Here is a 13,182-nt window from a genome sequence, read left to right as displayed (position 1 = left end):
CAGTTAAATCTGTCATTACTTTCCATATTAGGAAATTTTTTAAAAATTTTAAAAATATATTAGCTCAGACTTATGGTCAAGCTGAGATTGAGAGGAACCAGATTCACCTCACTTGAAACAATCAAAAATAAAGACAAATTACATGAAAAAAATAAGATTTTGAGAACTGATAATAGGCAACAAAGGATAGTTAAGGGGAAAATGAGGTCAGCCTTGAGATTAGCAAGCTTATTACTCTTTTTGGGAGCTGGGCTATAGTGCAAGGAGGGGGAATAAATGAGGGAGCTGGAAGGCACCCCAGTTGAGACAGAGCTGAGGGTCCAGAGGGACCAAGGCGGCTAGAGGTGGAGGGGCTGGAGAGAACTGCACAGAGCAAGAACCCCAGGAATTCATAGAGTCCCGCCTAACCCCCGACGTGAAGTCTTCAGCTATGTTCTGGACTGAACATGCGTGTGAGGTGAATGCTCAAGAGTATGGAAAAAACCATCTGAAAGATTTAGACAGAACAGTGTCTGGTGCCCATACAGAGCTGGGAATAGTGCCTACTCTCATCAGTGAGATCGGGAAGCATGACTCATGGAACTCTGGATGGAATACACAGGTCTTGCTTCAGTAATGGCGAACAATTAACCCTAAACTGAACACTGCTCTGGTTCTGTCTTAAAAAACCCTGCTTATCAGCAAACCTGAAAGGATCAAAGTTTCCGAATAATTGCATCCCAGAGCAATGCTCTGGAGTTTCTATAGGAATTAAAAAATACCCAATACTCAGTTGCTAGTGTCTGGTATCCAATCAAAAATTACCAGGCATTTGCAGCAACATGGATGCATCTAGAGATTGCCTTACTGAGTAGAGTAAGTCAGAGAAGGAAAAATATGGTACGACATCCCTTATATGCAGAATCTAAAGTGGCTCAAATTTACAAAACAGAAACAGACACATAGATTTAGAGAAAGAACTTATAGTTGCCGGGGGTAGGGGGAAGGGATAGTTAGGGAGTTCAGGATCACCATGTACACACTGCTATATTTAAAATGGATAACCAGCAAGGAGGTCCTACTGTATAGTACAGCAGAGAGAACTCTGCTCAATGTTATGTGACAGCATGGATGAGGGGGAAGTTTGGGGGAGAATGGATACTTATACTATATGTATGGATGAGTCCCTTTGCTGTCCACCTGAAACCATCACAACATTGTTAACTGGCTATACTCCAACACAAAAGTTCCAAAATAATAGTAATAAAAAAAGTTAAATTTACCAAGCATGCAAAGAAGCAGGAAAATAGTCCATAATGATGAAAAATAAAATCTATCAGGACCAACTGAGACCTGATATACATTGTGATAATGAGCAGGTAACAATATTAAAACAGCTAATTTTAACAGTAGTCTATTTTGAAAGTGTTAAGTAGCAATCAGAAGATGTAAAAATGGCTCAAATAAAGCACTGGAGGTGAAAACTATAATGTAGCAGATAAAAAATACACCAAATAGTACTGATGACAGACTAGGCAGTGCAGTAAAGAACTTAAGTGAACTTAAGAGAATTTTAATAATGAGTTATCACTGAGCTTCAGGACAATCTCAAACGGCCTAATATGTGTGTAACTGGAGTCTGCTGAAAGGGGGCAGAAAAATATTGGAAATGATGACTGAAAAATTTCCAAATTTGATGAAAACTGTAAAACTAGAGATCCAAGAAACAGCATTAGTAGCAGTGAGGCTTCCTGATGCTTTGGATGGCAACAGTCCCTCTCTCTTACTCAGTACCAGAAACACTGCTGTGTATTAAAAAGCATTTACCAAGACGAGGGTGGGACGATATGAGAGAACAGCAATGAAACATGCATATTACCATATGTGAAATAGATGACCAGTGCAAGTCAATGCATGAAGCAGGACACCCAAAGCTAGTGCTCTGGGACAACCCAGAGGGATGGGGTGGGGAGGGAGGTGGGAGGGGGCTTCAGGATAGGGGACACTGTACGCCCATGGCTGATTCATGTCAATGTATGGTAAAAACCACCACAATACTGTAAAGTAATTAGCCTTCAATTAAAATAAATATATTATTTTCTTTAATGTATTTCCCAATACCAGTCTGTTATCTGATGACAGAGATATTCTGGTAAAATTTATCTAAGCAAAACACTCATACTTCAATTCAAAGGCAAAAACTTTTCTAAGAGACACATATGATTTCCTTGAGTTGGTGACTTAGCTGACCTAGATCAAGGGACATTTTGAATTTTCCACTTGGAATTACAGATTTTTCTATTTTAAAAGCCACATAAAGATATTTAAAACTCATATACCAAAAGTTTGATAAGATTTAAGGTTTACTTTCTGACTTGAAGCTAAGATTTCTTGCCCTGGTATGTACTTGTTTCCAATTATCTCCATAAACTCTTAGAACCAGGCATCCACATCACAGTGCAAGCTGCCAACCTGGGGAGGACTAGGGGATCCACTGCAGAAGATAACAAAGAGAAAAGGACCTAGCCAGAGGGAAAGGGGAGGGCTTACTGTATGATTTCCTTCTGTATTTGTACTTGTTTAAAACATTGTTACTTGAGTTCTAATAGCTCTGGAGGCATTACTTTCAATATAGCACAATAATTATGAAATGAGTATTGGGTCAATCTATTTTTTTAATACCACTGGGTTCTCAGTTAAACCATAAACAATCATGTGATCAACAGGAAAGGATTCCTCCATAATTTTTCCTTTGTAAATTCCCAAATAAAGCTTTCCTTGTCACACAGTTTCTCAAGTAACTGAGAGCAATGTTTCATAGGTTTCCAATTTACTAGAGTCTTTAGACACACTTAAGGTTTAAATCTTGGGGGTTCATACAGTTCCTGAGAATCCTAATTAACTCTATGGAATCCAAAATTCTTAAAGAAAAATATACTTTCTTATTTTAAAATTATTAATTACAAACATGCACACATACACAGAATGAAAGTTTTGTTTGTCTTTTAACAATACTTCTCACCTTCTACTTTTGCCAATTTGTAGTTTTGCCACTTGATTCCTTGTTGACCCAGATATAAACATATAGAATAACCTTTTCATATCACAGGTACCAATATTAGCAGTTCATCAATCTCGTGAAGTGAACTGAGCAAAATAACAAACACACACCACACTTAAGAGTCAATATTTATTCTGATTAATATTTTACAAAATTTTGACAGATTTAATTTATGTAAGGAGAGCTAATTTATTAAACACTTTACAGGTTTTTCTTTCCACAGAATAACACGTTAAGTAGCAAAATAATACTTGGCACAGTTATAAATAAAATATAAAATAAAAATATCCATAGCTTAAGTATAATAATGATGCTGTTTTATGCCTATTAATATTTCAAACAAATTCCTGGGAACAACAAAAATAAGGAAAAAATTCCAAAGAAGTAATTCATGTTTAGAGCTGAGAAGTAAGTTCCTATTTGCTAAAAGTATCCAATTAAGCTGACATGAACTATTCCTCAAAGGGTCACCCTTATACACAACTTCAGAATGGGGTTAAACTGGTTCCACGCGTAAGACCTGTAAAATCATTAGAAGATACACTGCTGCATAGTTGGCTCCTGACCATCTGACCATTTCTGAGTTAGAGATTTCAGTGGTGCTATGAGATAGCTTAGTGCTAAAGCATTAACATTGCTAATATTTTCCATGTATACATCTAGAGGTTTTTTTTTTTCTATTTAACTGAAAGACATTTCTTTCACACTTAAAAGAATATTGTACCATAAAGAAAGAACATGGTAACAACACTCTCATTCAAACTCTGAGAAAACCACCATTGTATTTGACTGTTAATAAAAAATGTTTCGATAAAAATTGCAACTGAGTCTTCATGTGAAGTGGCTCAAAATACAAAAAATTAAAACAAATTCTAGCCTTTTATAAATAACTTTGAATTTAAAAATTATCTAAAATTTCCCCCAATTAGTAGTCAAAACTAGCAGAGACATTTGTAAAGTTAACCAATTTTGTACATTCTATGACAAAATGGCACGATGCTATTGCCACCCCACACCCATCTCTTCCCTTTTCAAAAATAAAGTAGGTATGCCAATTTTCTAATATTAAAACACTCACATACACTAAGTAATCTTTTTGATGTATGACTTATGGTCAAAGAAACTACTATATAAAAATGGTACTTGGAAATACTGAACATCAACTATATACATTTTCGCTGCTCCTCCTACTAAGGCAAGGGGCGGGTTTACCACTAGATTGCTTTAATACCTGTAATCTGCATTTTACAGAGAATACTAATTTTACCAAGCATCAGACATGCAGTGAACTTGCAGGGTATAATGCCTATTAACAGCAATATTGAACATCACGAGAAGCTCATTAGTTATCTCCCTTTTCTTTTTGGTTGGATAAAATGAAACGAGCAGCTTTAAACACACTAACACATGGAGACACAGAGAGAAAACTATTTGATAAATTATTATATACAGATACACAATCTTTACACTGGGCTAGGGTCTGTCATCAGTCTGGCCACCCTCGTCCCACTCTCCCCGGCCTGTTCCCTCTCACACGTTTCCCACAGGTCGCTCGAACCACAGTCTGCTACAGCACTTAAAGAGGACCACACCAACCCTCACTCTGTAAACAATACTCGTGGAAGCAGTGACTAACAGTTCACCGTGAGACTATGGAAATGCTGCAACGAAAATTGATCAGTGCATCATGTTTAACAATTAGAAAATCTTTCTGAGATTGTTTCAGACAGCATTAACAAATTTCAAAACATTCAACAATGGGAAAACTGAAACAATCTTAAAGATAAAATCCTTTCTGATAGGTCATTTTTTAAAAACCAGAATATACCATTAGCTTTTCTTTTATTCACATGTCCATTATGTACAGAAATCATGCTCCATCTTTAGCTAGACTCCCATTATTTTGTCTATAATTTATTTTTGCTGTATATCCATTTATCTCTATTACTGAGAATTTTGCATTAACTTGAAAATAGCTCAACTCTTAAAAATTGGACTATTTGCACATCAAATTAAATTCTAATTTATGCTTTACTGGATAGTGTGTGCTAGTATACATTCTATGAGGTGCATCATGCACTTAGTAGGGCTTTTAAGTTGAACAAAATAACATGACTTACTATACTCATGCAAGTGCTTTATTATCAGACCATAAAACCTTAAGAGCAAAGTTACTACAAATTATTTCACTGAACCAGAAATATATCAGCACTTCAACAGCTGATAGCAATAAAATATTGTTAGCACATTTTTTTGGTGAACATTATTTTCCTGTGCCTCTGAAGACACATTACAGTAGATCCCTAATAAAACCACATGATTTTCATCACAGTATTTACATGTACATTCTAACACGTACATAATACTAGTCTGAATCAATTTAAGACAACTCTCTTGGAATTAAATGCAATACTAATAGTAGATTGCATTATAAAATTTAGCTGTATACCATAAATTTAGTTTTAGCTAGACTCAAACATTTCTGATCAGTAAACCATGTCTGTCAACAGAATAAGTTCCCTCTTTCCTCATGAAAAATGTTATGAGAACAAAACCAAAAAGCTGCGTATGTTGTGAATTCCCACATTAAGAACCATTAAAATTCTTTTTAAGATCTTTATTCTTCCCAGAAGTGGCAGTGTGTTCTGTCCATGTTTACCTTTGTTAATAAAAGTGTTGGAAAAAAGACTGTAAAGTTCACTGTTAGCCCTACATATAGCATGCTATTTGTTCAAAGGATGTGGATTCGAGTGTGAGAGAGACACGGACAGACACAATTTTCAGGCACCACTCAGCAATATGCTTCAAAGGATAAAGATGTTGCTACACGAGCTGGTACCCAGATCCTGATATTTGGTCATATTCTATCGTATACTGCCTGGTCCAGTCCACGATAACAGGACGAAAGAGGCCACAGCATCGAAATTCAAAGAAGTCTATAACATTCCTTACACATCCATGGCTAAACAACCCCCCGCAAAAAAAAAAAAAAAACAGAAACAAACAGAAACAGAAAAAGAAAAAAATAGTCTATTAGTATAATAACTTTGAGTTTAACATAACTTTTTAACATTTTAATGTTAAATATATTTTTTCCAAACTTAAATACTCAGATTTTTTGTCAGAAAGAATCTGCTTATAACTCTACAAGTTATGCATTCATGTTTCTTCAGAGCTCTGACAACACTGATTTTTCTCTTGTGCTTATACCATGGGTTACACTATTATATTTTAAAGTTATTCAAACATCCATCTCTCATTCCTATGTAAAATGCAATTTTTGATAAAACCTTTCCTTGACTGGTAGCTCTTTGGCAAGGAGACAAACTATATTCAAAACTGAGAAAGTAAAAGAGAAAATAAACATAAATAGCACAAATGTGACAGTGTACCTAAGAGTAACAATTTAAAACAAGAAATGTCAAGGGAAGTTCCTGGAATTTTGGAATTCAAGAATTTCAGAAACTTCAAGAATACCTTTGGAAAAACAGTCAGTTTTACACCTTATGTAATTATTGTGCCAATGGGAGAATTCTCAAAACTGTTCAACTGACTGTTGTTATTTTTTTCTTTTAAAGATCTGCGTGCTTTCTAGAAGCATGCAACAATTAATAGCACCACAAAAGCTTGAAGGTAGTAGAAAATTTGTTTGAGTAAAACTCAAAGTTTTAAATATTTCATATTATTAGGAAACTACTGTTTAACCAAACTGAATGCAAATTTCAAAATATATACATATATAAATAAAAGAATAGTACAATCTCTTCAATAAATGGTGTTGGGAAAACTGAACCACTATCTTACACTATATACAGAAATTAACTCAAAATGGATTAGACTTGAATTTATGAATTGAAACCAGAAAACAGAGATGGTAAGCTCCTTGACATTAGTCTTGGTGATGAATTTCTGAATCTGACACCAACAGCAAAGGTAACAAAGCAAAAATAAATGAGACAACATTAAACTAAAAAGGTTCTGCCCAGCAAAGGAAACCATCAGCAAAATGAAAAGGCAACCTACTGAATGGGAGAAAATGTCTGCAAATCATATATCTGATAAAAGGTTGACATCCAAACTATATAAAGAACTCACACAACTCAATAGAAAAAAAGCAAATAATCCAACTAAAAATAGATGATCTGAATAGACTGATGGCCAACAGACATGAAAAGACGTTCAACATTACACTAATCGTTAGGGAAACACAAATCAAAACCACCATGAGACAGATATGCGTCATTCAAACAGCAAATAAAATAAGTAATCAGTGGCTAAGAATACACACTCTCAATGCAGGGGACCTGGGTTCGATCCTTGGGCAGGGAACTACATCCCACATGCTGCAACTAAGAGTTTACATGGTGCAACTAAAGATCCTGAGTACTGCAACTAAGATCCAGTACAGGCAAATAAACAAATAAATATTAAAATAATAATAAGTAATCTGAAGCAAAAAGTAGCTGCCCAAGAGTCTAAGAAATTGCCCTAAATAATGAATTTCAAGCAATTGTATTTTTAAAATATTATTTCAATTTTTTCATTTTTGAATGAAAACTTATAAATTGATGGAAATGTTAAAGAACAAATACTAAATGTTAGTAGGTCAATAAAGTTTGAATTATATAATTAAAGGAAAAAGTGAAATCTTGGTATTTATGTTTTACAAGCTATTTTATACATGGCTAAGTAAAGAAATATTCCCTATTTCATATCTTATTGCCACTTTAAAAGAAAGTACTTCTCTTTGAGGTACTCATTACCTATTTGCTTAGTGTAGTTAGTAAGGAACTTCGTGAAGGAACTTCAAGAGAAAATATTAAATCCACAGAAATGTACGTACTTGAATGGACTTTCAATAGATGTTGTTGTGACTTTAAAGTGCTTGTATCTCCTGGCATTCATTCTTTCATTTGTAGTAATACCTAAACATGATATCTAAGAGGCAAAAGAAAGCAAACCATTAAATCTCTGAATATTTAATATAAAATAAATTTAAAATTAATTCTCAAGAGGATTAGGATGGAGAAAACAATGATGAAGTCTGTCTTTGCTTTTCCATCAGGAGACATCAAGCTGGTGTACATGAGATCATCTGTTCTATGAAAAGTAGCTAGCTAAACAGGGAAATAATTTTTAAACAGGCATTGTGTATGTGGAGAGACAGACATTATGTACATACTACTACTCCATCGGCTCCTTTAAGCAGGAGATTTTAAAACTCTAATTAAAAGGAAAGGGCTTCCCAGGTGGCTCAGTGGTAAAGAACCCGCCTGCCAATGCAGGAGATGCAAGAGATGCAGGTTCGAACCCTGGTCAGGAAGATCCCCTGAAGAAGGAAATGGCTACCCATTCCAGTATTCTTGCCTGAAAAATTCCATGGATACAGTAACCTGGTGGGCTACAGTCCATGGGTTGCAAAGAGTTGGATACAACTGAGTACACACAGCACACACAGAGAAAATCCACGTGTATCAGTTTTCTTAATTAAGAAAAAATTCTTAACTTAAAAAATTAAGTTAAAAAAAAAACGCTTGAATAAATACTGATATTTGCAGGTAATAAAATATTACCATTCAAACACATACAAAATTAATGGCACCATCAATTTAAGCTCACAGTTATATCCAATTGGATGTATGTAAATCAGCAAAGACAGAAATCATAAGCTTCGTCAAGAGTAGCACTGCAAGTCAAAAGTCCCTAATATAAGAAGAGGGGGGAGAGGTGGAAAGACAGAGGAAGAAGAAAGGAACAGCAAATTGAAAATTTTAACTCTTGAAAAAATTTTAATTATTGAAAAGTAGGAGTGGTTATAAAGAGGATACGCTATTATCTTTTAAGCAAGGAGTGAATTTTTAAGAGTTCTCAGCACACTAAAGAACAACGCATGTGCACATACCTGATACATTTGACACATGAGTAATACAGCCACCCACATGAAGTGAAAAACACTGTTCAGAAACATCCAGAACATCCAAGGTGAACAGGTGGCAATTTGAGTAATATACGTCCAAAATCCATCCTTGGTGTAACTGGTCTCACAGTGGAGTCCCCAGTCTAAAATCAGAGCAGACGTACTCAGATTTACTCGATCATCATCCAGGCCCCTTGTGGATGATTTTGTGGTAGGTACCACTAAGAAAACATGACCTAAGAATTTAACTGATGACTTTCAATGCAAATATTTTTGTACTCATAAATAATCCCCTTATCCATTAGTGAAAAAACATAAAGAACAGAAAGGAGCAGCCAATCTTAAAAACAAACAAATCTGTACTGTAACAACAGCTTTTATCTGATTGGTACTGCATACATAGAATACTTTAGAAACATTTCCTTTATACAAAGATAAGATGATATATACATGTGAGACTTCTTTGGAGGGAAGGCATATAATATATGATCACCTCGGGGAGGAGAGCTTTTTCCAAAACAAAATTTACTCAGAGAGCTGCTGCCATAAAGAACTGGTGTTATTGCTGGACTGTGCTCTTTCTTAGGGGTGCTGGACTGCCAGAAATTAGGTAAAGATCTCTAGCCAAAACTTTCTCTCTGTTCATCTCTATTTGAGGAACTAGCCTCCTTTTTCATTACGGTATTAATAATAATAGAGATTATTCTTAATATCTGTGGGAGTAGGAAGACTAGGAAATCATCCAAGACTTATTTTCAAGTCAGTATCTAATATGTCTTCATGCTAAATACCAACAAGGCCTGAAGGACAGTAACTAATATTTTCATTCAAATTCTTTCCAAATTATGTTCTCAGTGCAATAAAAGCCTATTATTTCTTCTAAAATACTAAACCATATGACCAGTGAATGACACCTTATTTTTAACCTTTTAAATATTCTCTAGTAGACAATAATTATACCTTACTCTTCAAAATATTTCAAGTTCTGTGAAAACTGAACTTCAACTGTATTTTCCCAGCTGTTTTATAAGAAAGAGCAACTGGCATAATCCCAAAATTTACAAACTACTAAAGTAAAGCAAGCATGCAACGTGAAAAATCTTGGTGTATTTTACCCAGCTATTCAAAGCCTATTAAAAGATAATTAACTGATAACTCTGTTGCTTATACTCTACTGAATGTTTGATAGTTCTATATCTATTTTTTCATTGTAGTGAAGTGCCCCAGTTAAAAGACATTTGTCATTACAGTGTTTTTTGTTAATATGGTAAAGCGTGAGGTTGCAAACATTTGCTTTAAGAAGATAAAAAGTACTAACTGTACTCACAAGAAATACAACCATAAATCATCCAGCAGATCATAAAAAGCAAGAAGAACAGGTAGCCCATAAAGTATCTGTGGTTGCCTGCACCTAAAATACAAAACAGAAGCAATTTTTTTCCAGCTAAGAAAAAACAACCAGACACATACCTAGAGATGATGCTGGGGTGGGGAAATGCCATGAATAGTGAGATACACACTGGACAATAATCACATATGTTATTCATTTCATAAAATGATTGTCAAGAAAACAGTTGTTTTAATCAAAGTCTTTAAATAAAAGAATGCTTACAATTACACACAGATATAGTGACTGCAATGAAATGCATTCTGAAGTCAAAAGTCTTAATGAACCAAATAAATCACAATTTTGAGCTTTCACTGTGTGCTTTGAGGTTTAAACAACCCTATTTTATCTTTACTTTTATAAATTTTATAATCCAACTTTTTAAAGGTTTCTCCCCAAGAGTCATACAATCTTTGTAACATTTCCCTGCTGTCCCCTCATAAAATCTCCATGGTCATCTCTCAGGCCACTGAGTCCACTTCCTTAGACTGTACTATTCTGAATATTGACGAATGTAGAGTTCTTTTTTTTTTTTTTTTTGAATGTAGAGTTCTTATCTGTCATTCTTCTTTGCCTCTGTACGTAACAATCTTGTAGCAAATTTTAATCATCTTACTTTCTCTAGTTTAACTAAAAGACAACACAACATGCGTCTTTACTGATTTCACTGCTGTCCAATGGAGAAAACAGGAAAGAGGAGGTACCAGAGAGAACTGATTAAGAAATTATATCAGTCTTTCCTAGACACTGATTTTTTTTTCCATTTATTTTTATCAGTTGGAGGCTAATTACTTTACAATATTGTAGTGGCTCTTGCCATACATTGACCTGAATCAGCCATGGATTTACATGTGTTCCCCATCCCAATCCCCCCTCCCACCTCCCTCTCCACCCGATCCCTCTGGGTCTTCCAGTGCACCAGGCCCAAGCACTTGTCTCATGCATCCAACCTGGGCTGATGATCTGTTTCACCCTAGATAACATACATGTTTTGATGCTGTTCTCTCGAAACGTCCCACCCTCGCCTTCTCCCTAGACACTGATTTTATGATGTCTTTTCCCCTCTCTCACAACTGAGCTGATGTACTGCGAACAAGAAAATAATTAGGGGAACGAGGGGGTGTTGCATGTTGCAAGAACAAAGCTTCTGTGTCTACTTGAATGTTGTACTTCATTAGTTACCTAGAGCAATATAAATGAACAATACATTTAGAAATTACTTACCTAGAAATAAAACTTTAGAAATAAAACCTTTAGATGTTTTAAATGTTTAAAACTTTTAAATGTTTTAGAAATAAAACATTTAGAAATAAAACTTACCCACACAGTTACCCACCCACGGGCAATGATGGTCGAACTTTGCTATACAGCGGTTACACACACCACAGTGTTTGGACCTTACTGGTTTCCGTATCTGTTAACAGGCATGTGAAAAGATTACAAAGGCACTGGACCTAAGACAGAAAAGCTGAACATTTTCTCAAAATACAATTATGAAAAAAACTATTTTTTGAAAAGGATTACACCAAGGTTTCCAAAGGAATAGATCCAATCAAAAACCATTCTTGTTTAATAAAATTTCAACTGTAACAACAAAGATGAAAAAGAAGGCTACACTAAAATACAAATTCCTTGCTGTGTGGACAGTCAAATAAACAAACAAATAAATAAAAACTCCTAAGGTGGGGCAGAACTATCAATTTACAAAAATAAGAATCAAATACCAATCTACTATTGCAGTGAATGGTACTATATTTAATTCATAACCCTTAAATTCCTCAAATATCACTCTTCTGGCTTCTTAATGAAAATCTATCACAGTGAATGATACTGGTTGCTGTTTAATAAAATGAAACTGTTCCTTAGTAATAGGAAAGTCCTTAGAAGTGAATAAAAGCAGCTTTTAAAATTCAAATCATTAATAAAATGTCTTCTCAGAGTTAACAAATCTAGCAACAACAACAACAAAAACCCAGTAAGTGCACGTGTCTTTCAGAGCCTCTTCAGATCTCATTAAGGCACAGCACTTTACCCTGCTGAAGTGCAAGACCACTACCTAAGAAAATACAACATGCTTGTGAAGTTTAGGCAGTCCCTGTGTGTTCTAAAAACAGAACATATATTATACAGCTCTTGACAGGCAATAAAGAGTTAATTTTCATAATGCCTTCTGTTTTAAATGTTGTGAAATGCCTTTCTCTCCACGACTCTAAAGCAATCAAGTGAATACAAGAACTCATTAGTGACCTTCAAAGAGCTGTTAGCCCCAATGCTGGATGCGTGACAAGAGCTAGAGTTATAACACTTGCTAGAAGCAAATTTTATAATGCCCTTCACTGGTGCTTCAACAAAAGCACTGTCGTCTCCCCAACACTTTACATAAGCATGCATGATTCTGAGGGTACTAAGAAAAAGGCATCGGTGCATTATGTGGCTCTTACCTGTACTAAAATTATCTGTGGACCCAAGAAAAGGCTAAGTTATTCTTCATCACAGATATGAGACTAAATCCATCAGCAGAAAGAAGTAGGATATACCAAACAACTTCTACCCTAACTTGCAACTCTCAGCTAAGTCTCCTCTTTGGGCAACAGCTATGAAGGAATTCTGCACAAAAACTGACGCAAGGCTCCTGAACACAACAGCTGCCTTAGTTCACTTCCAGAGCAGTTCATTTTCAGGAAATTCTGATTTATGTATGTCTTCTTACCTATTTGTCAAACTGAAGAATACCCAAATAATTACAAATACCTCTGTCAGTTTGAATCATTTTATAATACGACATGCTCTTGAAAGATATAATATATGCTCTTCATATAATACGACATGCTCTTTTAC

At 35.0% G+C, this 13,182-nt stretch overlaps 1 protein-coding gene across 1 annotated transcript in view; it reads right to left on the bottom strand.

Annotated features, from left to right (window-relative positions):
• Nucleotides 1-3,155: 3,155 nt before the first annotated feature.
• ZDHHC17 (zinc finger DHHC-type palmitoyltransferase 17) overlaps nucleotides 3,156-13,182 on the bottom strand; it is a 97,494-nt gene continuing 87,467 nt past the window's right edge. Inside the window, exons 13-17 of the mRNA XM_043879995.1 lie at nucleotides 11,665-11,758; nucleotides 10,285-10,368; nucleotides 8,943-9,100; nucleotides 7,884-7,978; nucleotides 3,156-6,002 (exon numbers count right to left, since the gene is read on the bottom strand). Of these exons, the coding sequence (XP_043735930.1) occupies nucleotides 5,864-6,002; nucleotides 7,884-7,978; nucleotides 8,943-9,100; nucleotides 10,285-10,368; nucleotides 11,665-11,758 (570 nt within the window). The 3' untranslated portion in view covers nucleotides 3,156-5,863. The remainder of the gene's footprint in view (nucleotides 6,003-7,883; nucleotides 7,979-8,942; nucleotides 9,101-10,284; nucleotides 10,369-11,664; nucleotides 11,759-13,182) is intronic.

Source organism: Cervus elaphus, chromosome 3, assembly GCF_910594005.1.
Source record: "Cervus elaphus chromosome 3, mCerEla1.1, whole genome shotgun sequence".
Classification (NCBI taxonomy): domain Eukaryota; kingdom Metazoa; phylum Chordata; class Mammalia; order Artiodactyla; family Cervidae; genus Cervus; species Cervus elaphus.
Note: the sequence above shows the minus strand (reverse complement) of the source record. Positions and strands in the feature narration are given on the sequence as shown.